General features: G+C 45.8%; 1 protein-coding gene and 1 long non-coding RNA gene across 5 annotated transcripts in view; both read right to left on the reverse strand.

Annotated features, from left to right (window-relative positions):
- Positions 1 to 1,875: 1,875 nt before the first annotated feature.
- Positions 1,876 to 5,438, reverse strand: LOC133366391 (uncharacterized). Of its 2 annotated transcripts, none has more exons than XR_009758393.1 (3): positions 5,304 to 5,438; positions 3,820 to 3,888; positions 1,876 to 3,011 (listed from the first exon to the last, which is right to left on the reverse strand). It is a non-coding gene; the product is annotated as an uncharacterized LOC133366391 (long non-coding RNA). The 2 variants fall into 2 exon arrangements; XR_009758394.1 differs by having other exon boundaries at positions 1,876 to 3,161.
- Positions 5,439 to 7,068: 1,630 nt separating this feature from the next.
- Positions 7,069 to 24,080, reverse strand: part of LOC133366332 (trafficking kinesin-binding protein 1-like) — a 42,507-nt gene continuing 25,495 nt past the window's right edge. The window contains exons 6-16 of one of the 3 annotated variants that reach the window (XR_009758382.1): positions 22,802 to 22,880; positions 20,465 to 20,595; positions 19,742 to 19,816; positions 19,126 to 19,263; positions 18,491 to 18,561; positions 17,527 to 17,754; positions 14,869 to 15,167; positions 13,733 to 13,951; positions 12,403 to 12,505; positions 12,182 to 12,262; positions 9,008 to 9,096 (exon numbers count right to left, since the gene is read on the reverse strand). Coding sequence is in view for 2 of the 3 variants with exons in the window: in XM_061589332.1 (XP_061445316.1) it covers positions 8,649 to 9,096; positions 12,403 to 12,505; positions 13,733 to 13,951; positions 14,869 to 15,167; positions 17,527 to 17,754; positions 18,491 to 18,561; positions 19,126 to 19,263; positions 19,742 to 19,816; positions 20,465 to 20,595; positions 22,802 to 22,880 (1,791 nt within the window). In the remaining variant the exon portion in view is untranslated. Of the gene's footprint in view, positions 9,097 to 12,181; positions 12,263 to 12,402; positions 12,506 to 13,732; positions 13,952 to 14,868; positions 15,168 to 17,526; positions 17,755 to 18,490; positions 18,562 to 19,125; positions 19,264 to 19,741; positions 19,817 to 20,464; positions 20,596 to 22,801; positions 22,881 to 24,080 lie in introns of all 3 variants that reach the window. The other 2 variants (XM_061589332.1, XM_061589333.1) reach the window with 2 other exon arrangements.

Consider the following 24,080-nt stretch of genomic DNA (forward strand, 5'->3'; position numbering starts at 1 on the left):
ATCACAAGGACATCAGGTGACCAGCTGCTTTGAAATCCAAACAATCATTGGGACTGAAAGCACCATGCAGGGCTTGCAAAGAGCCCCACAGAGTGCTTTGAAGGGCAGCTGATCAGCTGATTGTTGGAACTACAAAGCATGAAGCAGGGCTCTTTGCAAACCCTTTTCAAGAATCAGCTTGTTATAGAGTTGCCAGTGGAGAAATCTGTACTGCAGTTGATCCCAGAGAGCTTGAACTCAACACGTATCAGCTGATGGGCTCTGACTTTAAGTTCCACTTTGTGCTGGGATTGACTGCACTGCTGGGTTCCCCAAAGGGAACTCCGTAGCTAGACATTTTTTGGAGGGGCTTGTAAAGAGCCGAGCACGAGGATGAAGAACAGTCACAGTAGGGAGGGATATACAGGTCAGGGAGAGGCCAACCCTAGACCTGGAAGCAGGGAAGGGCATACCTTTCCAGTTCTGCGCACTGTACCGTGCTGTGACCAGGGACTTGGCTACAGCCACAAACAGGCTAGCTCTTGTCCATGGGAGGTTTCTGGGACCTGCATTTAGTACTTGGCTTTAAGAACAAGGGCAGCCCAAGACACTTTACTGCCAGAGAGAAAGGACAAAATGGAGACCCTCCCTCCGATTCCGCATACAGAAGGTGACCAGATTGGCAATTAAATCTTACTTCAACACAAGTGACAGGACAGCATCGTCCACGGCACTAGAGGGCAGCAGACTAAGGGAGTGCGAGGCAGAGTGAATGGCACAGACAGCTTTGTCTCCCAGCACCTTGCCCCTGCTCTACCTGAGGCAGCTGCCTCACCCTGTCGAAGGGTAGGGCCGGCCCTGCTTAAGAATCTTCCAGACAAAGCTGGAAGAAGATTGACAGAACAGAAGATCTATTTGCTTCTTGGACGTGTTGTTCTTTCTATCGAACCCCAGGACAAAAAGCCCTCCACTAGTAATCAATAAGGCTTCACACCTTTGGATTGGCCTGTGCCTAGTGCATCCAGAGGTTCTGAGCCAGTTATTAGCAGAGCCCCTCAATCTCTCTGCTTGGGGCTACGTTCATTAAAATTCTCAGGGGAGTGCCAGGAACATTAACATTTGACCGGCTCAGTTTGCCAAAATCACCTGATGGATTTTGCAACTTGCTGCCATGGGGTCCACTAATTACCTCAGGCAGAATGGAGAGGGCTTTGTGAACTCCTGGCAAGCCATGAAATTATAACTGAAATGAGATTGTTCTTGGAAAAGGAAGTGGGGGGAGATAAAGGCTAGAAAGGAGGGTTTGCCGCCGCAGGCATGGATGTATACAGTACATTCAGAAGTAGGTAGGTGGGTTGTACAACAGTGTGGTAAGGGAGACCAGTGAAATCGTGAATGGAGCTGAAATGGGTTCTGTGGTAGAATTTATCTCTAAAATGCCCCTTATTCATCATTCCTATCAAGTCTGATTCAAGGCACAAAAGACTTTTACTTTCCCACATCAAGGAAGATAATTACAGTTGGTCTTTCAACTTTTTTTTTTAGTCCAACCAAACAACAAAACTCATCAGGTGGACCCCAATCCAACTCTCATCTCAGATGGGAATTACACATCAAAAGACACACCCAACCGAATTGGTGGGGGCCCAGATAAACCTTGCAATGTAGATCCAGATGTGACATGTCACCAGTATGCTAACAGCCAGCTCTGTCTGTTCTTGTCATGTAGGGCTTCAAGCTGATATACCCATTTATCTGGGTATAATGAGACTTCCTTCTGAGGAGGCATGTAGAGGACAGCACTGTAAGTCAAGCGAGGAAGACGGTGTGCCAAACCATTGCCCAGAATCAGTCATGGGCTGGGTGAAGTCCAATCAACGCAACTCAATCCTGGCAAGATGAAGAAGAACGATCCTCTAGTTCCAAGTGATGATGTTCCCCTAGTTCCAAGGTGATGGATGCTGCTAGATTCAGCTTTGCCACTAGAGGGCCAAGTGGCTCAGTGTGCCTTTAAACAGCTTAGGGTAATGTGACATCTATAATGTCTCGTGGGCAGAGGGAGACTGCTTACCTATAAAGCACTAAGCGCTTGGGGGCACAAGTGCTCAAAGGGATGCCTGCCCCTTTTATCAACCTGCCCAGGTATTCAGTTCATCTGCTAAAGCTCTTCTTCAAATGATGACATCATTAATGAGGCGGACAGTGACCAGAGAGGGGGATTTTTCTGGCTGTGGTACCCCAATTCACAGCCTCTTGACAACAGGCATCTTTTTCCTTACTATTACGTGCCAGGATAAAACTTTTTCATTTACCCAAGTGTTTTAGATATACAACTTGATATTAACTGACCTCTGTATTTTGCTGTTTTATTCTAGTTTTAGGAGAATTTATTGCATTTTATGTGTAAACCACCTTAAAATAAATTGACATAAAGTATATATTTAAATATAAAAGACGAGTTGTATTCAACTAACGTTTACTCACAGTACACCCACTGAAATTTATGGCCATTACTAACTCAGGTTCATTCATTTGAATGCATCTACTCTGAGTAAAAGTTGAATACAGCCCTATACGTATAAGCATTTATCAGCCTCAACTAACACCAAGGCACAAAATCTCCCTTTGCTGAATTGGGGCAGTCGGAAACTTCTAAAATTCTAATTGTCATAATCCAGGGAGCAGTTTTAGAAATTGGCATTAATTTGATTTATTTGTCACTTAATACAAAATGTCTCTAGGCAACATACATATGTAATTAAGGACAATCAAGCTTAGCAACAATCAAAATGCCCAAGCCAATGCCTATTGTTTCATATACTCCATTTTAGCAATTGATAAGAAGCTCCAAAGACATCCTTTACAGAATCAGTTTCTTGGTAGGAACTATGAATCATAAGAACTTGCCTTATAGAGAGTCGTAATATTTGGCCATGTGGCTCAGTACTCTCCACTCTGATGGGCAGCAGTCCCAAGGTGCCTCCAGGCAGGTGGCTCCCCACAGTAATAAATCACTGCTCTTCTGTTGGAAGCTACAAGGAGAATTGCAATCGACTTTCCACATTATCAATCAATGATATTGCATCTTTCCTGCATGTTCATCCTGCTATGTTCTAGTCATACCAGTGTGAGTTCACCAGGGCAGACTTTGGTGGCAGTGGCCCAGTGGGATCTGCACAATCCTTTAAAAAATAATAAATATTTATTAAGTGCTAAGCACTTACTTGTTGAAGAATGTTTGGCCATTACTACCCACAAAGTGTCAAAAAAGTGTTTTGGCTTGGAATAAGCATTTAAGAAGAAAACCCACGCGGCTCAAAAGGCAGTGACCAGAAAGCTTCCCCCCCCCCATTTTTAAACAAAGGATTATGTTGTATAGGTGCAATCTTTCATTTTTTGCTAATATTTTTAAAAGATTATAGCCAGAATAGCATTTCAGCATTAATTAAAAAGATTTTAAGAATGAACTGGATTATAAACTGCCACCAAATGCATAATCTGTATCACAGCACTGAGTTGTGATATGTTCACCTGCCTGATGTGTCACTGCCTACATCAAAACTCTGCAAGAATAGCACTAGAGCAGTGTTTCCCAAACTTTTTAATCTCCATGGACCACAGTTGAAAATTGATGAGGATCTTGGTGGACCACTTAATTATTTTTCTACCCATTGCAGCAGCTGTATGATTTTTAATTGTATTTTAAGAAGCAATAAAAATCAATATGAATATTTAGTGAGATGGATGTGCTGTCTCCCATTTCAACCACAAATCCACAGACTTTCCGTGGACCACACTCTGGCAACTCCTACACTGGAGGCATTGAATAGATTGCATTACCTGGAGAGATTGGGCTGCTCTTCCATTCTTCTCAAAAAGCTTGGGAAAAGACAAAAGACAGAAGCCATCCTGGGAAAACATGAAAGGATTACAAGTGATGATGTCATGTGGACCCCCTGTAGAAATGTGAGAAGGCATGATGACTCCCCAGTAAACATCTAGCGTGGAATCAGCTTCAGACAGGCTTCCCCATCAACTGCTGTCTCATCCTTTGCACTTGCAACGTTCTGCATGCAAAGTAGGTGCTCTGTCACTGAGCTATGATCCCTTCCACTTTGAGTGCTAGCAATACTGGTCTGTATCAAGATACTTGAATAACAACTTATTGAAAGGGACTAGGTGGACCTTTTGTCTCCTGGATCAATTACGGCATAGACAGGGGCAGGAAGCCCTCCCTCTTTCACAAGGAAACTGCTGGTCTTCCTCAAGTAGGTTGGCTTGCAACCCCACAACTGGATTCCAAGATTACCTAGGAAGGCTTAGACCACACCTATGTCATCATGACCTATTTATTGAACATCATCCCGATTTGTTTGCACAAAGTTTGTGAAAACGTTAGACAATGTCAGTGAGTTATTGAGCATTCCTGATTTTTTGTGCAGAGGTTATACAACATCATGTCAAGCAAATGTTCTCTCACACTTTCTAGTGCATTTTCTGGTGACTTTTCCTATAGCAAAAGTCTTTTTTGGGAGGTGGGGAGTGAGTTCCTTGAGCAAGAGCTCTAAATCTACTCTAATTACACAATCTGAATTTGCTGGTATGTGAGTGAATCCCAGCCAAAAATAGCAACAGTCTGAAAGCGTCCAAACTTTTAGAGAGAAAAGGAGAAAGATGAAGAGAGAAAGATCTAGGTATCTATTGCTTTTACAATATCATAAATAATTTTATGTACACCTCATTTTGCAGGTTGGCCTTAAAAATGTGGGATAGAGTAGAGCACTGGTCGAAATTTCCCCAAGTCAAATCATCAGGCACCATTTTATTGACGGAGTTCTGCTTTTAGGCGGGTTTCACTTTTAGGCGGGGGTCTGGAATGTAACCCACCGTATGAGTGGGGCCCTACTGTAAAAGCAGTGACACCTAAGTAAGCCTTGCCGTACTGCTTTTTTTTTTTTAAGGATCGGAGGGGGAGAGAAATATTTACAACACAATCCTTTTCTATGTTCACTCAAGAAGTCCCACTGATTTTCAGCACAATCCTAACAATGTCTACTCAAAAGTAAGTCCTACTGAATTCAATGGGGTTAGCATTGAAGTTTTACTCCCAGAAAAATTTCATATTGGGAAGCTTTTCAAAACAGGTTATGAATAAGACAAATAAGCTGCCCTCTTGCACAGTCCTGTAAAATGTAAACTTTGTTTGACTCCTTAATTAGAAAAGTATATCACTGCAGCGTGTACACTTTTTAAAACTTGTTTAAAAATTATTTGAAAAATAAAAAGTAAAATATACCATTTTGCAAGTAATTAAAAAAACTTACATGTATACTTTTATGCCTACCAAGATCCTTCTGTGATCTTCTGTTGTAGTGCAATACATGTTTACTGAGAAGCAAGTCCCAATCCTGTACAGAGAAAGTACTCTTTATGCTGCTGAAAGCTATATATTTACTGAATTCCTGATGTGAAAGGAAACAGGAAAAGGAAACTGTTCTCAGAACCTGAAATGAGGTTTAGCTCTTACTATTGTCAATCACAACCCTGACTTCTTATTGGCTAAAAGTCTGAAAGGGCTGGGATCAGAGCAGAATTTAGAGCAACTGACAGAAGTTGCTGGTGGGCAGCAGCTGATGTTTTGGTGTATATCTCGGGAATCAGACCATCTACAAACTTATTTTTTTTAAAAAAATGAAAGCTGAAAGTCCGGAGATTAAGGTGAGTCACCCAGAGATGACCCCAAAAAACTGGAGTCTCCTGCCAAAAGCCAGAGGTCTGGTAACCCTACGTGGGATGGTCATGCATCAACTACAAACCAGCCCCAAGTGGCCCAGGGCACTGTGATCTGCATATCCTGGAATGTTCACAGAGGTTGTCTCGTGCCTAGCTTGAATCGGTGCTTTCCAGGGGTTAATTCTACAACTTGTTTAAAATAAAAATAAAAAAAAGCAGCAGCACAATCTGCATGTATGAAGTGGGATCAAAAGAAGAGTGCCTCTGAGTATTTGGAGTGCACATTTACTTACCACTGAGTAAGGAATGCATATTCCACGCAGATACTTTCAAAATCAGGAAGCGCTTACCTCCAAGGCAGGCTGCCATGAATCTCTGCAGCCACCTGGTGGACAAACGAAGCTATTGCAGTTCCCATTTCCCCAGCCCATTTCAACCTGTTCTGGGAAAAAAATACAACTGCAGCCCCAGGGTTTTTTTGTTTTTTTTGGGGGGGGGGGTATGGGATTGCAGTTAATCTTGATACAGCCCTGTTTTTAGATAATGCACACACATGTTGCAACACACATAGCTTTACTACTTCTGTGTGAAAGAAGTGAGAATCTCTTTTAAAATGATAGCTAATGCAACTTTTAAAAAAGGATTTGTATTACAAACATCAATCCAGGGCACCTTCTTAATCAAAAGGTTTTAACCACTGGGTCTAGCTCTTCAGCCAAATAAACACTGCAGCCCTAGTGGCATATGTGTCAATGTTTAGGTTGTATGACTAATACAATGCTGCAAATCTGGGTTGGGGGAACTTGCAGGTCTCCAGATGTTGTTATCCTCCAGCTCCCATTATGCCCTGAACACTGGCTGTGCTGGGTGGGGCTGATGGGAGCTGGAGTCCAACATCATCTGGAGAGTTACAGGTTCCCAATCCCCGCCTGCTCCAAATTGTTAAGAATGAAAGGAGGAAGAGGATGCAGGACTCCATTCGATATACAATGACATGTAATGGCAGCACCTGGGGGGGGCATATTGAAACATGCAACCACAAGATAGGAAAGTTAGATGTAATCTCTGCTTTCCATTTGACCGCCACCAATCTCATATGATGCCATCTTCCTTCTTTGCATTGGCTGCCCCCTCATGTTAATCTGGGATATAGTTTCATTCATTCTGCATTCTCTTGACTCCCCCATTACTCACCCCTACAGTCTGAAGTGGTTTAAACCTTTAAGAAGTTTTGCCCCATGAGTCATCTGGTTACAAAAACTGAATCAAGACTGTAGTGAATGGGGGGAGGGGGAGGAAAGAGAGAGGTAACAGTAGAACCACTGTACACCGGTAAAAACACCACAAGAGACAACATTTAGGGGCAACAGCAACACCATATTTATTTCACCAAAAGGAGACACAGGAAACTGAACAGGAATATGGAAGTGTCAAAATTGGTGATCCAATGGGAGCCGGCGCGCAAATGACTATTTTGTGCAGCACACATACAGGAACGTGCAAGGAGGGAGGTAATTTTAAGTTAACATGTATAAAAGGAAAGGAAAAAGCAGAGCATCCGTGGGAACCAGCCATATATTTGCCCAAGCCTGATAACATCAAAACTGGTGGGTAGAAGAGGTTTTAAGGGACATGATGGAGCTCTGCTTCAGCATGGAAGAAACAGACAGCACAATTCTGTGGTCGCGGGGGCAACCCACTATTAAAACTTCAGCAACGGAGTGGAGGGAGGGAGAGAATAAAGTGCAGGAAAATTCTCAGCAACACAGTAAGAGGGGAGTTTCGCCACCCCAAAAGGAGAGCTCAGGATGTGGGGTGAAGCCAGCTGTGGGTGACTACAACTGCCAGAGAAGGAACTGGCCTGAATGGGTCTGGGAGTGTCACATGGGCTCACCTAAAGCCCAGTCAGCCTTCTTTCTCCCTTGTCCTCAATAAATGGGGACTGCATCTTTTAAGTGAGAAAACCTCACCAGATCCAAGCAAGAAACAGAAACAGACCCCCTACTGCATTTGCCTATGGCTAAGAACACCAAATTTGGTGGTAGAAAACTACTGGACAAAAACAACCCCCTTAAACCCAGCCTCTCACCCCAATCCCAGCTTATCCCACTAATTGCCTTTAAGTGCAAGAGGTGCTACACTCTACAAAACAGAGAGAGAGAACATTTCATATGGGAATTAGCAGGGAAAGCAATGACATAATGCAGGCAAGCAGGAAAAGAAAATGAACTTGTGTGAGCTTAAAACTGTACACATCTGGGTCTTCAAGCCTTTCCAAAGTTCAGCCTCCCCTGCCGGTACTGCCAGGCTCTAACCCACAGCTGTGATGTCCCATGCCACTCCTTCCCTTACAACTCTGTGTCCCCTACCCCAGATGACTCTGTGTCTTGGGCATTCACATGAGATTCAAGGACTGATTCAAAGGCAGAAAAGACACTGGAAGCTGGGGGACGCTTCCAATGCCCAAATGAGATCAGCTTAAAAGCAGTTTCACTGGCATGGCTCACTCCTCTGCCCCTGAGCCCAAAGCCTTTCCAAAGTCTTCTGGGAACTGTAGTTTTGCAAAAATGCTCCAAATCCTCCAGGGGGGGAAAGGGCACCCAGAATCATAACTCCAAGGGGCCCTATGATGGAAATGAAAGGAAGCTACGGAGGTTTCTCTAAAAGGATAGGCATGCCAACACCAAAACGAAGACTCCACACCTTTCCTGATCCACAGGAGGTGGGGCACAGAATGGTGACAGGGTATTGTTGCAGGCAGAGCCCCCCGCCCAACCCTGCAGGGTCCCTACAAGCACCAGCACAAGGCTCCAGGCACACAGTTGGCTTTGTCTGAGTGTTCAGGAGACAGCTCCTGTGAAGCCAGTTCTTTCTCACTGATGCCCCACCAGCAGAGGGCAACACAATTTGCAGAGTCACGGCAGACACCTCTTGCTCTAGTGAAGCCCCTGCAGGTGTGAGGTTGCATATGAGGCTTCCCCTCTCGCCACCACCTTGTCCAGCCCCAGCCGCTGGAGTTTCTCCACCAGGTTCAGACTGAAGATGCTGTTGTTGCCCTTCTCAGCTTCCCTCTGCTGTAATGGAGGCGATCTGAAGGCCCACTCAGCTAGGCCATCCCAGCGGCAGCGCCATAGCGAGCCCAAGGAAGAAGACAGCCAAGACAGGGCACTTGAGCCTCTGGTAAAGCCAGGCAAGGCTGCAGCTGCCCCTGCTCTGCTCTGTGCCGAAATTCCTTGCTCTGTCAGCAGAGTCACCAGTCCTAGAGGGGAGTCCTTCTTCTGCTGCTCCTCATGGCTAGGCTGTTCCTGCAGGGGGAGCTGGGGAGGAAGAGGGGGGCTCAGTCCTGTGCGAGGCCCACAAGAGGGCACAACTCTATTATAAAGACTGAAGAAGGGAGGGACAGACACAGAGTAAAGGGAGAGAAATTCAACTCAATGGACTGGAGACATGAATAGTTGCATTCAATAAAGGTGCTGAACATGGGTTGCTGAGGAGTCATTTATTTATTTTTATTTTATTATTTATTAAATTTATTAGTCGCCCATCTGGCTGGTTCTCCAGCCACTCTGGGCGACGTACATAATAAAAACAAATAATTACATTAGAACATTAAAATCAACAGTAAGTAGAACCTAACCCACCCCAAAAGGTTTCTCCTGTATATTTCCAAATACAGAAGTAGATGCATTCACTCAGAGCTTGGAAAAGTTAGTTTTTTGAACTACAACTCCCCTCAGCCCAATCCAGTGGCCATGCTGGCTGGGGTTGATGGGAGTTGTAGTTTAAAAAAAGTAACTTTTCCAAGCTCTGCATTCACTAATGTGCAGCCAAGGGCCGACATTACAGTTCACCAGAAAAATTGGCAAGGCAGAACCCTGGAAATGCTAAGCCCCCTTCGTAAGTAGGAAGTTAGCTGCACACAACAGAATGTACCAAGAGGAGGAAGAAGGCAGCTTCCACCATTTTGTTGCCATTCAGAATGTGAATGGAAGCAGAGCGAAAAAACAAATGCATGGAGTATCATTTCCTGCCTACCCCGCCCACTGACCCACCCATTCCCTAACTGAAGAGCAAATCACAAACTGTTCATGTGTGAACCTTTTTTGGCTTACTCCTGATCCCCCTTTGCTTTATTCCGATTCCATCATGCAAGAGCGCTGAAGGCAGTCCCATCCTGGATCATTGTCAAAACAAAGGAGGCAGCCTCTACCACAAGTGACTATGTGACAAGAGTGCCTTGGGCTGTGGATTTTGGGTGCCATGAAGGCTGGCAGGCAGAGAGATCTGACCTATTTATTACAGCCCAATCCACCAGGAAAGAGGGTGTGCATAGATCATTTTCCTGGCACAGATACTAGAACAGCACACAGCCCGAACCACCAGTCTTAAAACGGAAAGCCGCTATTGGCCTTGCTTCTCTCTGGATGCAGAGTGGCATTGCTCTGTCCCCGGCATTTCTGTGGGGAAAGTCCTATGTGCCTTGCACTGGCAATCAGCACGACAAGTTCAACACCAGAAGAGCCAATAAGGGCAGCAAGTGGGACTGTACCTTCTTCCTACCCCAGTGGACTGTGCCCCATATTCATTATGGGGGAGAGTGCCGACTGAAGTTTCCTCCTCAGGCTCTACAGCAGCTTTCCCCAACCTGGTGCCCTCCAGTTGTTGCTGGATTCCCAGCTCCCATCAGCCCCAGCCAGCACAATGTAGTCCCAACATCATCCGGAGGGCACCTGATGTGGGACAGTTGCACTACCCTGTCTTGGGCTGGCCCTGCCAAACAGCTACAAATGCCTATAGGCTGTGTGCCACTGTCTGAATTAGCCCAGAGTTTCTGAATGCTTGAACCTGTTTTCAGCATCTAGGAAAAGGATGAGAGAGAAAGCAACACTTGTCACCTACTAGATGAAAATGAGACACACGGACCCTTAAGCAGCAAAGACTCTTCTTTGCTCACAACACTGCCATGAACTGCTCTCATTGTTTAGGCAAAGCCCTCATTACAACACAACATTCATCAAGCTTGTTAGTTGTCCTTTCTTCTTGCTACCCACTGCCCCCCCCATGAGGTCAAGGAGTGGGAGGAGGGATGACACTCCTGAAAGCAAGTTAGTTTGACACCACAGTATTAGTACCCGTTTAACTGTGGCACAGCAGATGGGTTAGCAGTAAGGTTAGAGAAACTGTTAGTGGGTTAAAATATGTGGCTGCCCAGTGGCTGAATGTAGCTGCCTGTCCCCACCATCAAGGACCATAGCATGTGGGTTTGAGAAGCAGGATCAATCCATAAGTCAATTTAAAAACCTGAAGAAAAAGCTTGAGAGTTCCCTATACTTAAAATAGCCTTTTAGTTTCTATCAGTTTCAAAAGAGAAGCTGTCTCTCATGATTTGGGGTTTTTAATATCAAGGTAACCTAAGGCTATTACATAAATGGTCTGCCAGTTCTATTGGGCAATGTGCCTGATATATGAGTAGAGTGTATTTGAGGCACTGGGTAATTGATGGATGCATACATATATTTTTATTAAGGACAACATTTACAAGATTACCCCCTTTCTTTCCACCTATGTATCTATTATTCTAAATTTGCTCAACATTCCATTAGCTTTCCTGAATTGTCAGGATAGGGCATAAACTCTTCTGCAAGACTTTTATACCTTGCCATTAAAAGGGCAAATAAGACCGCCTGAACAGAATTCCCTTTGGGTGGAGGAGGGCAGCTCATTCAGCCTCTGAGTCCTCTTAGCCCTCCTTAGCAGGAAACTTCCTGTCCCCCTACCTTAGTCAAAATAGTTTGCTGGCTGAGGGAGAAGAAGGGAGGAGGATATAGACTGGCTTAAGGACTCAGTAACAAAGTTTTGTCAGACACATCAAGAATTAATACTGGTTCAAGGCAAGGCTCACCTTATCTCGGAGGAGTCCTTTCTGCTTTCCTATGCTAGTACCAGCCAAAACGCATTGGGCTTTTGTTCAAAATTAAATATATTTTTTTCTAGCATCTTGGGGTTTCCCCCTTTCTTTTCTCTTTCCTGGTTTTTGGATGCTAGCCACTTTTTGGCTTAAAGTGTTGGCTTAAAATTTGAACTAGAGCAAAAACAGATCTCAGACCCCAGTTGCTGTTCGAACGCCACAGCTTCGCTCCAGAAGATGTGAAGCAAGTGTGCCTCTGACCAAGTGCTGAGTGTCATCACCATCTTACATTAAGGGGCAGGACCTCAAGGTCTTGCAGCATAAACGTTCCAGACAGGTTTGAGCCCCAGAACCTCTTTTCCTGCAAATTTATCAATGCACTTACGAGTAACAGCTTTGCTAGATAAGGCCCTGCGCCCCCCCCCCCAGCCATCACTTGGTGGCCTTGAGATTTCTTGTCCTCAAGCCAGCATTGCTTAAGGGGAACAAGTGAGGGAGGTTACCCTGCCCACCTCTCCCCAAGTGGGACAGAGAGAAAAGAGCCAGGGAGGGATTTCTTACTTCCCATCAATGCCCCAAGGGCTGCAGGAGATGCCCAACCTGGGAGCAGCAGTGCCTAGAAGTCAGGATCCAAAACAGGGGCTGAGGGAGGGATGCAAGGAGACAGGTTAAAAACACCATGGCACAGCAACACAAATGGGGAAATCCTCCTGTGGTGATGATGGAGGAGCAGAAGCAAGGATGATGGAAAGCTAGTGGAAGGGACCACACAGGACACTTACCTGGGTGTCACCATGGTGACCTCGTTGCTAGGGTGCAAGATGCAACAGGTGGTGATGGTGAAAGTAGGCGGGGTCTGGGGCAGATTGTTAACGGAGTGAAAGACTGAAATGGACAGGAAATTGAAGTGTTAATGAGTGGGTGGTGGTGGGGAGCATGCAAATGGACAGAGACAGATGCCTGGTCATCTAAGGGGAGGTGTGGAGGAAAAGGTTTTGTCAAGGGAATGAAGTTGTCTCCCATCCCCCCAAACCCCTTAATTTTTCCCCAAGGTGATTCACGGTAAAAGCTTTCCTCTAGAAAGCCACTGCCATAAGAACCCCAGCCCCCATGACCATCTTTTACACAAAGTTGTGGTAATTAGCACGGCCAGTTAGCACTTTGGACTGATAAGAGCAGCGTTGAGGCTGAGAATCTGAGCTTCACCCGCAGCACTGTTCTTGTAACTCACTAGCACGAGGCTGGTAGCGGCTGGGGGCAGCCACCAAAAAGGAGAAAAAAGATGAGGTGATGCCCTTATTTTTAAAATGGGAGCCGAGATGCATCCACAGAGGGAAGGTCTTAGCAATAGCTAAATGGAATAGTTTGTACCATATTGGTGCTAATTAGTGTGAGGAATTAAGAAAACATGAAAAAGAAATCACAGGTGCACTCTTTTTTGACAACATAAGCAGGGCATTTTTGCTCCTTCCTGAATTTTGTTCTTCTCCTCCCCCTGCCACCAACAATGCTACTTTACCCACACCCTCAAATCTGAAAGGGCACTTGTGGAAGTTAAAAATCCAGGACTTAGGTGTGCTAAGTGATTAGGAGAAATCCAACCATCAGCTTCAGAAGCTTCAGGAACCAGTCAAAATGCACGTGTGGAACTACACACTTTATTAAAAAAAAAGCCAGAGTGGTTTAACAATCAACCCCTCTTCCCAGGAAATTCTGGGAATTGTAGCTCTGTGAGAGGAAAAGGGGGTCTCCTAACAACTCTCAACACCCTTAAACTACAGTTCCCAGGATGCTTTGAGGGAAGCCATGACTGTTTAAAGCAGTATAACGCTGCTTTAAATGTATAGTGCAGATGGGTCCAAACACAACAGCTGCCAATTTGCTAGAAGTGTCAGCAAGAGCCATATTGGCAAGAAACAAACACACACAAAAGTTGGTTCACAAAATGGTTGCCAGCAGAGTTCAAACAAAAGGGGTGAGACTCAGGGATGTAAACTTGTATGTTACTGGATCATTGGGATGCCAAATGACAGAAACCCATCCAGGACTCCCCACACTTTCCCACTTGCGTACAACATTTAGAAATAACCCCCTTCCTTCCCTCTGACTCACCACTAGGCCTTTCCTTGGCTTTAGCAGGTGTTGACGTAGCAAGGGCCGGGAAGGAGCTGGCATCCACATCATCTTCTTCTAAGTCATTAAGATTGTAGACCTTCTCCAAGTCTGTGTCAAGCTGCCAAAAATCTTTGGTGAGCACACCAGGCCGAGGGTCCAGGATTCCTGCCAGGTGAGGTTGGGCTAGCTGCTGCCAGTGATGGAGGGTCATGGAGCCTAAAGAGAGATGGGAGAGGGACATACTTGGCATGGCGTGTATCATACTGACCTAAAGCCAACTGGCAAAGGCGTGAGTGGTCAACCTGCAGTAACAGGCACCAGATTCTGCAGTAATGATTGTGAAAAGGTGACTACACAGACAATTGCCTTAGCGCAGGGATGGGGGATATTTGGCCCTCCAGATGTGGCTGGAGTCTAGCTCCCATCGTTCCCGACTGGTGGCTATACTGGCTGGGGCTGAAGGAAGCTGGGAGTCAAACTACATCTGGAGGGCACCAGGTTGGGGAAGGCAGCTCTAGAATGTTGCTACATATGCCTGCAATAGCATACATAAATCCCCTCTGTGTCTTGGTAAAAGTTTTGCCCCATATCTATGGAGCCAGAGAGCAGATAGAAATGTAGACCCAACTTATCAGCAAGGTTTCCCAAACTTTTGATACTGAGGGTAGATACCCCACCCTCCAAAACCAAAACTGGAAATACACCACTCTTTCACTCCAAAGGTACATATATATTTTTCTCAAACAGATCCCAGAACAATGGGAACGCAGCCTCCCTGCAAACCCAGTTTTCACTCTCCTCTGTGCTAGGTCAGAGATCATAGGGATTTTTTAAAGGACTGGATTTATCTTCTGTATTTGCATTTTATTTAACATGTTTTAGCCTCTGTTGTAAACCACTTAGAGATTTGTTTAAATACAAGCAGTATAGAAATCCCCCCCAAATAAAAACTGTAATTTTTTTAAAAAAAACTATCAGTTCTACTCCCCATGTACCTGTGAAGTAAACAGCATGCAATAAACTGACACATCAGAATAAATTCAACAAAACCAACCCAGTTTGTACCCACGAAGCACTACCCCTGCCCTGCCTCGAGTGAGCCCCATGGTTCATGGCTTCCCTCTCCCACTTACCTTCTAGTGGCTTGATGATTTGAAGCTTATCAGGGGAGCAAGAGAAGGAGCCCAGAGAAAACCCAGAGCCACCAGAGCTGCCTGAATAGTTGGTGCCGGTAGATGTGATGCTCTCATTGGGGGTGAGAAACCCACTGGAGTCCTCAGCCTCCCTAGCCAGGCGCCTCAGCTTGCATTCGCGCTCCATCTCAAAAAACGAATGTTCGGGGCTGTGGCTCTCCTGGCGAGCAGACAAGCACCGGACGGCAGCTTCCAAGTCATGCTGACCGGGAGTGCCTGGCGTACCAGCCTCACGCCAGCTAAATAAAACCAAACAAAGACAATGATATTAATCACACAGCACCATTATCATTGTTTACGGTGTTTTACAGGAGACAGGTCTCTGTCCCGAGGAAATTACAGTCTTAAAGTAGATAGTGGTGAAGGGACGGGGAAGGAAGATAAACAGGAACAGTTATAAGTACTTCGGCTTCATTTCAGGGAAAGCAATCAATTGCGAACGGCAGGGCTGGCCCTATAAGCTTGCTGCCTGTGGTGAAGGGCAAGATGGTACCCACTCCCATTCCACACACAGAAGCTGAAAGGACTGGCAGGCTGAAATCTTGCTTCAACATTGGTGATAGGACAGCATCCTCTGCCGCATCTGAGACAGCAGGCCAGGCCGCATGGCAACGGAGGGGAATAGCTGGGGGCTCAGGAGGAATAGCCAGGGGCCAGGGCTGGGGCTCCTGCCCCTGAACATCTCCCATCTGAAGTGTTTGCCTCACTGCCTAATGGCAGGGCTGGGCCTGGAGAACTCTCCTTCTAACAAGGCCATATTATATCGCAGTGGAAGTAAAAGTTCCCTCAGACAGAAGACAGCCCTAGCGGAAGGCAGGTCAGGGTACTGGTTTGAATAATTCAAACTCGGTCACTCATGTTTTTGATTCTGCCTATCAAATAGGAATGACAGAACAGGAGAAAAGAGCGTGAAAGGAAACTGGCAAAAGGGTTTTGCAAGGGAGGGTGCTTCCTTACTTGTAATGCAGAAGGATCACTGGTAGAGAAGGGAACTCACTCAAGATGAGAGTTTCTCTTTTGCCTCTCACAACCTCCCTATACTTTTCTTGGGGGGGGAGCAGAAACCCTCCCATCAGGCTTTCATGGCTTTTACTTCCCTAAAGACCCAACCAGGGGCTCCTAAGTACAGGGAAGGGTATAAAGGGAAATAGGATGACACTGGCTGATTTCTGTTCCTTCAAAGGCCCAGCAGAACAAAAGATCTGGGCTGCTTCCAGACTGTTGCTATTTTGTGGGAGGGATTCAGTCACATACTGGAAATGTAGGTTTGCATAATTAAAAGAGATAAAGCACTCTGTCATAACTAAAAACAGACTTCCTGCAGTTAGGAAAGTGACTGAGGCCACATCCATGCCAGACATTTACTCCACTTTAAACCGTCATGGCTTCCCCCAAAGAATCCTGAGAAGTGTAGTTTATGAAGAGTGCTGAGAGTTGTTAGGAGACAATTATTCACCTCACAGTGCTCCAATTTCCAGAATTCTCTAGGAAGAGGGGCTGACTGTTAAACCATTCTGGCCTCTGGAGCCCTGTCAGGGGAATAGGAGTCTCCTAACAACACTCAGCACCCTTTACTAACTACACTTCCCAGGATTCTTTGGGGGAAGCCATGACTGTTTAAAGTGGAATAAATGTCTGGTGTGGATGCGGCCTCTGAGAAATGCAGTTAAAAGTGTGGGATAGCCTTCAATTGCTGAGAAGATTTATAGGGTGTTATTCAATGCTACTCCCACTCAGAGTAGACCCACTGAAGTTCATGGACGTGACTAACTTAGGTCCATTAATTTCAATGGGTCTACTCTAAGACTTAGTTGACTATAACTCATAACCTCCATGCAAACAAATCAGGATGAATGTTTGTTGTCACACAACCTCCCCCCAAAGATATTTAAACGAATACTCAAAAGAGTTAACATTGCATAAACTCTGTGTATGCAAATCAGAATGATTGCTCAAGCAACAGATTGTCAGGAGCAAGAGCCCTTGGTGAATCATAATCGGGCTAATTCGCTCTCCCCCAGCTCCGCCATGCCCCAAAGCTTCAACCTCAACCATTATTTCCATAGTTCCACCTCAGGCTATAAGAGGTCTGTGGAGTATGTGACCCACCAAACCAAACACAGCCTCTCAGCAACGTATGACAGCCTCCAAGATGCTTGGGAACCCTGCTGCTTTGGCAATACTGGGCAGAAAGCTAAGACAGGAGGAGACTTGTCCAACCCATAGTAGGCCATTGTCAGTGACTGATGGGTGACCTTGTGCCTAGTGGGTCACACATTATTATTTGTTAAATGTATACCCCCATCTTTCCTTCCGAAGGAACCCAGGGTGGCAATTGTGCAGGCCTGACCAGCAATGAAGTGCCTTCTGCAGCAGGGATGGGGAAGCAGCGGCCCTCCAGATGTTGCTGACTACAGCTCCCATCGTGTCTGGCCATTTGTCATAGTATCTGAGGCTGCTGAGAGCTTGTGTCCACCAACATCTGGAGGGTCATCGGTTCCCCAATCATTGTCTCATAAGAAGCCAAGACTGTGACTCCTGCCTCCCATGGGCTCCGCACCAGATGCCCCATCTATTCTACAACTCCGCAGTACTCACCGAGCACCATCCAGGCCTTCAGAAGCTTGGCCATCCTGCCCCTCCAGGCCTCCTGCAACAGGGCTGTCTGATCCATAGCAGCTGGTGCGGGGGGTGCTGAGGCGGCTGCAGCCCACCGATGAAATTTTGGGAGAGCCCGGAAAAAAACTCAGTGGCGATTCTGCCCGTGATTTTGCTTTCACCACCTGGTTCACAGCCTTCACTGTCTCAAAGACCCGCCGGAAGCCCCTGAGAACAAGCAGCGGGGGGGGGGCTGGGATCAGTGGTGGAAAATAAAGGGAAGGTTTGGCTGCTCTTCCCCACCTCACTCCCAAATATAAAGAGTGACCCTCCCCAAATGCACGGAAGAGAGGCACTGCTCCCTGTGAACCAGGTGTGGGGAACCTTTGGCCCTCAAGATGGTGCTGAACTCCCATCATCCCCAGCAAGCATGGCCAATAGCCAGGGATGACGGGTGCTGTAGTTCAGTAACATCAGAGGGCCAAAAGTTCCCCAAACCTGCCCTAAGCTCAAAATCTTAGCATTAACAGGCCCACCAAAAACGATCAGCTCTGTCCCTAGTTATGAAACCCCACCCCCCTCAGATCCCAAGAAGTTACATCTTCCAGGTCTAGCTCAGGCCCAATCCCTTGCCTTTAAATCAGGGATGGGGGACCTGCTGGAGTCCAGCAACATCTGGTGAGCAACTCTCATCAATCTGCCCATTGGCCATGCTGGCTGGGGCTGATGGGAGCCAGAATCCAGCAACATCTGGAGGGCCACAGGGCCCCCAACCATGTTCTAAATTTCACCTCCTTTCCCAGTTTGCCTCAGGGATTGTGGTGCGTCCATAACACCATACTGTGAAATTTTCTTACTCTCTTGACCCATTTTTCTCACATTCACATACACACACAGACACATGTATACACACACACACGGACATATACACACAGTCTCTAACTATTGTACTTCGCTTACTTACTTGTACTCTGAAGAGCCAGAACTGTCCGTGCCCTTTCTCATTGTACCCTTGATCTCTGCAGCCAGAGAATCCTGTAATAGAAAGTCACCATGGGCAGATGTTTTCCAGTAGCAAAAGATACAGGTGCCCAGGAAATCCCTGGAGTCATTTCCCCTTCTTCTGTTACTGAAGCAGCCCTGTGCCAGTGCTCAAACCAGACCGGAATTTCAGAATGGGGAAGGAGGAGCAGGGAGACATGCCAGGGTTACTTAGCAGTCACTCTGCGCATGGTCAGAGACAATATTACTAATGCTCATGGGTCAATGCCCATTAAAAAAACAAATCCCCATGATTTGGTCCTGGGGAAGTCTTAGCTCAAGTAAAATCCTAAGACTTTTTCCAGCTCTCCTTCCCCTCCCCAGCACTAAGGACTAGAGGCATGAAATGTACCTGTCAGGGTAGGAAACAGAAACATGAAGGAAGCAATCTGGATGCTGTTCCCAATAAAGAGGGATACAGGAGCAGTGGGATAAACTGTTTGTTACCTGTTAAGTAACCATGTTCTGCCCCCCTCCACCTGCTTGCACAAACTCATGCTAATTCCCAATTATCTTCCCTTATGTCAGACCCGGCATCTCAAGATGCATTGTCCTTACCAGGGGTAAGAATATGGGGGAACTGTGGCAGTGGATGGTGCTATTGGGGAGGCTGCGGTTCCGAAGGCTTTTTATCTCCTCCTGGGCTTCATGCAACATTGCCCCACACTCTGCATACTTTTCCTGCACCTTCCGGAGCTGGAGTGACACAGGAGGAGAGTTAAAGACATCCCATCTAATTGGGCCAAACCAAGCAATGAGAGCAGATATTAAATGAAAACAGGGGGCTCCTTGTGGGCCTATTTTACTCTTGAATTGTTCTGCAATCCAGAACCTTGCAGAGATTAATACACCAATTACATGCTCAGGTTTAATTGAAACACTTAATTAAACCTGAATCATATATTTCAGCTGCCACATCAGTAACAGTGATCATTTCCTGACATTTTTTGCTACAAGAGACATTTACCTGCATGACAGACAAATTGGTTTAACAGTCAAATCCTCCCCCTAGAAACCCTCTGGGAACTGTGGTGAGGGGAAAGCCACAACAGACTGGTCCAAAATGGATATCCCAGAGTTCTCTGCCTTCCTCTTTGTGCTGGACATATACAATCTGCCATCACCACCAGCCCTGCCCCTCCCAGTCTTCCACTGGCTGTTCCAGGATACACACCTCTGTGCGTAGCTGCTGCCGGTCCTCTTTGGCAGCAGCGAGATGTTGCTGCAACTCCTCCACTTCCGAACCATACTGGAGGAAGAAAGCAAGAATCATCATCACCCACAGCAAGAGCCCTTTGAGAGGATTATCTACACTGGGCCCATGGCAGCTTGGCTTGAGGACCATCAGGCTCCCACAGGGATAGTGCAGAATATTCGCAAAATTGGATTTGGTATCGAATTCTGGGATAATCTGCAAGTTTGTCTCATCATCAAACAGGCTCCATTCTTTGCGTGCATTTGCAGCTGTTAGCGACACTGTAATTTTTTAAAAAAAATCTGCAGTGAGAATTACATAATTGTTTTTGTAATCTGCTGCTGCTGTATACATTCTATAAATATACAGCACCATAAGGAGTGACAGTGAAAATGATATAATTTTTCAGAAAAAAACAACAACAAAAGAGGAAGAACCGGGAATCGCGATAACTAGCAGAACACAATTTATAGTGAATAGGAACTGACAGTCCTTTTAAACTGAAGAACAGAACAGAATCAGATAGCAAACCCCATCCCTACCATAGATATGCCATGAACTCACCTGTAGCCTGCAAAAGATGATCCACACATATCCTTCCCAGAGCTGTCCTCAAATAGGAGGAGCCTTATTTTGGGGTGGGCAGCCAATCAACTCTGGCAGCCAACTGGCCCAGTTTGCCCCAACCCCTTTTTTGCTTACCACACGGCACTTCTGCTGAAGGTCCACAATCTGCGCCAGGAGCTGGCTGATCTCCTCCTGCTGCCGTGCTGAATCCTCTGCCTTGCGGGCAAGCTCCTCAGAGAGCAGGACAATTTCCCGGCTAGCATCAGCTACGGGAGGAAAGACATCAGAGTGTTACCCCCCAAGAGTAAAAGGCTGCATGCAGTGCACCTGACTGTGGCTTCTGATATGTCCAGTAGGATCCTGCAGACCAGAAAGTAGCCCAAAGCCAATTGACACAGCCCCCCATCTCTTGTGTCCATCCTGTCTCCAATAATGGTACCAGGAAAAATGTACGCATTGTCTCCTCTCCACAAGAGAAGACAGGGATTAGGTTAGAATCCCACTTTTGGAGATCAAAAAGTACCTTTAAAAACTCTTACCATGTTCTTCTACTCAGAAGAAAGCCCCATTAAGTTCAATAGGACTTACTCTCGGGTGAGTTCACTGGGTGACCTTGGGCCAATTACTATCTCTCAGCCTAACCAACCTCGCAGGGTTGCTGAGAGGATGAAATGGAGAGGGGGAGAGCCATGTACACCACTCTGAGCTTCTTGGAGGAAAGGTGGGATACAAATGTAATAAATGTGTGTACAGCAGGGGTAGGGACCTTTTTTGACCCCAATGGCCATGATCCCTCATCTCCAACTCTCAAAGAGCTTGCATGCCAGCAGTGGGCAGGGCCACACACATATGTGCACCATGCGCACACACACACACACACACACACACACACACACACACACAGGGGTACACACATGCAGGCAGGCAAGTACATATACATCCTCCCCACACACACACAAAACAGAAGGCTGTTTCAAGCCTAATTCCAGAGTGGGGGCATGGGGGAGGGTCACAGCTAGAGATGGACTCATATGTCCATTTCGGTTCATTCAGTTTCTCCTTTTTCCAGTCTTAAATTCAGTTCTCCAGGTTTCTGCAGCAGTCTGTGAATTTTTTTAATCCTTGTGAAAATTCTACAGAATTTTAGTGTGAATTTCTCAAACACATTCTTGCATTGCAGTTTTTGCTAAAGTACACATTTTTGCATGCAAGTTCTCCTAACATAATACATTCTTGTACATTATTTTCAGTTCCATTTTTATACATATTTCCCCTTAATATATACATTTTTGTAAACATTTGGCTGCAGGAATGCATCACAAAATTCAGATAAGTGCGAATTTTGAAGGATGGTTGTTTCAGTTCTCCTACTGTTTCGGAAAGTGCGAATTTGACAAATTCAGCTTTAAATGCAAACAATCAAATTTCTCCCCCATCCCCAGTCACAGTTATCCCTTGCCTTCCCAACTATGCCCCCCCAAGAAAATATTACCTCCCCTACACTGGAATTAGGCCTGAAAGCAGCCTTCTATTGGTGTCAATAGTTCCCCCCCAAGTCTAAATGACATAAGGGGGAGGAAGGGGGAAGGAACAGTGACTGAGGACCAGATGCGGAGTCCCCAAAGCCTACAAGTCAGCAGCTTCCCACCCCTGGTGCATAGGACTGCAGCCTTAATGTCAGGGAAGTTGATTTTGGAATGGAAGGATTTATCTTCCTTTTCTAGCCCCCTGGGTCTGCCTACATCAATCAGTTGTGAGCGCTTGGAAGCAAACAAGGCTCGGATTCATTTTTAAATGCTGCCATCTGCCCTGATCCCAAGAAACAGGTAGAATGTAAAGCTGAATCAATCATATATTGTTGGAAGTGGGGCAAAGCAACTCCTGTTTGGGTTCTTTTGTGTGTATTCCAGAAGGAAGATAGAGTTTGGGTCCTCCAGCTGGCTAGGCTTGCCTACCTTTACCTGTGCTGTTCTCTACCTAACTTCCTTCCGTTGTAAACTGATATGCTCAGGGAAGCTGACGTGCCCCTCCTTCCTTTGTCTTTTTCTTCGACTGTCCGAGGAGAGAGGAGACATCTTTGTATACTTTGTATATATATTTCCATAACATATATTCCATCATATCCTTCATTGCATGGTGTTCTATCTGGCCCTCATACTGGAACATGTGATATTTTATAGAATGGGCTGGGAACCTTTTTCCTGTTAATGGATGCATTTCCTGGGGGGGGGGAGATTTCTTGGGAAACACAGAACAGCAGTAGATCAAGCTGGAGCCACAAATGGGTGAGGCACCTCCTTTTACCTCTCCCTTTTTGCCATCCCTTTCTCCCTGCTCCCCCCATCCTTGCTACAGGCAACTCATGTAGTAGCCTGCTCCTGTTACCCACATCCTGCCACACCGCTACTTGCTATTGCAAGTTCCCCAAACACCTTTCCCACCATCATGCGCCCCTTCAACCCCAGAACCTACAAAATTGTTCCACGCAGTCGATCATCAGCTTCTGCTCCTGTTCCTCATATTGACAGGTCTCTGTGGCAATACTTGTGACCTGGGATGGAGGAACACACATATGTCATTAGGGGATTTATCTGCACATTATTTCAGATATTTGTGAAAATGTAGCAGTACTTTGGATATAATACACCTAAAATCTTCTAAGGCATTCTAGACCAGGAATGGTGAACATGTGAATTCTTAGAGACTACTTTCTATACGTTCTGGTCAATGATCCAAGAGCTAAAAATATACCTTGCCACATAAACTGACCCCTCTGATGGGTTTTTATAAAGTTCATGCCAGCTAGCAAGTTAGGTGACAGCTAACAGCTTTACAAAACCTAAAGAGAGGCAACACAGAAGTGTTGCATCTTTCAAAAATATTGAGCTTTTTCTTTGAGCAAGGAAACCACATCAATCAAATTTTCTTTAAACAGTCACAGACCCAATAAACACACATTGAATAAAAATTTGAGAGAGCCATTAGAGGCCAGATAAATCTTTGAGGACTGGATCTTGTCTGGGTGCTGCTAGTTGGCAACTCCAGCTTTAGATCATTGCACATTTTTCAACGCGATACTATAAGCCCAGAGTTACTTTCTCAGCAATGTGTTTCACTACTGGCTTCCAGTATTTCCCCAGTTCTCAGGGGTCACATCACACATGAATTCCCACACAGAATTTGTGGGACTCAACATTTTCTACACGCAAAAGCTGAGGCATGGCAATCCTACATGTGTGACGCTGTGATTGTCCAGTTTTTTTAAAAAAACAGCTAGAATTTCAACACCTGCGTGAATTAAAATGGCTCTGTCTGATACCTAAAAGAGAGCACTGTTGATGGCAGGGAAGCCTCTCTGGGTAGGCCATTCCATAGACAGGGTGCCATGGCCAAAAAGCCATTCGCTCTGGTTATCACCTCCTTCTTTTGAACACAGAGGGAACAAAGAGAAGGGCTTCAGCTGACAATCTGAGAGCACAGGCAGGATGGTATGAGAGAAGGTATTACTTTAGGCACCCATGTCCAGAGTTGGTTAAGGCTTTAAAAGTCAATTCCACTACTTTGGATTGGGCTCAGAAATGAACATGCAGCCAGTGGAGTTATTTTAAAACACTGGCAAGTTCCAGTCAAAACCCTGGCAGCTGCGGCTTCCAAACAGTCTTCAAGGGCAGTCCCATATATAACGTATTACAGTAATCCCATTAGGATGCCTATGACCCTCCAGGTGTTGGGGGACTACAACTCCCACCAT

Source organism: Rhineura floridana, chromosome 11, assembly GCF_030035675.1.
Source record: "Rhineura floridana isolate rRhiFlo1 chromosome 11, rRhiFlo1.hap2, whole genome shotgun sequence".
In the NCBI taxonomy this organism is placed as follows: domain Eukaryota; kingdom Metazoa; phylum Chordata; class Lepidosauria; order Squamata; family Rhineuridae; genus Rhineura; species Rhineura floridana.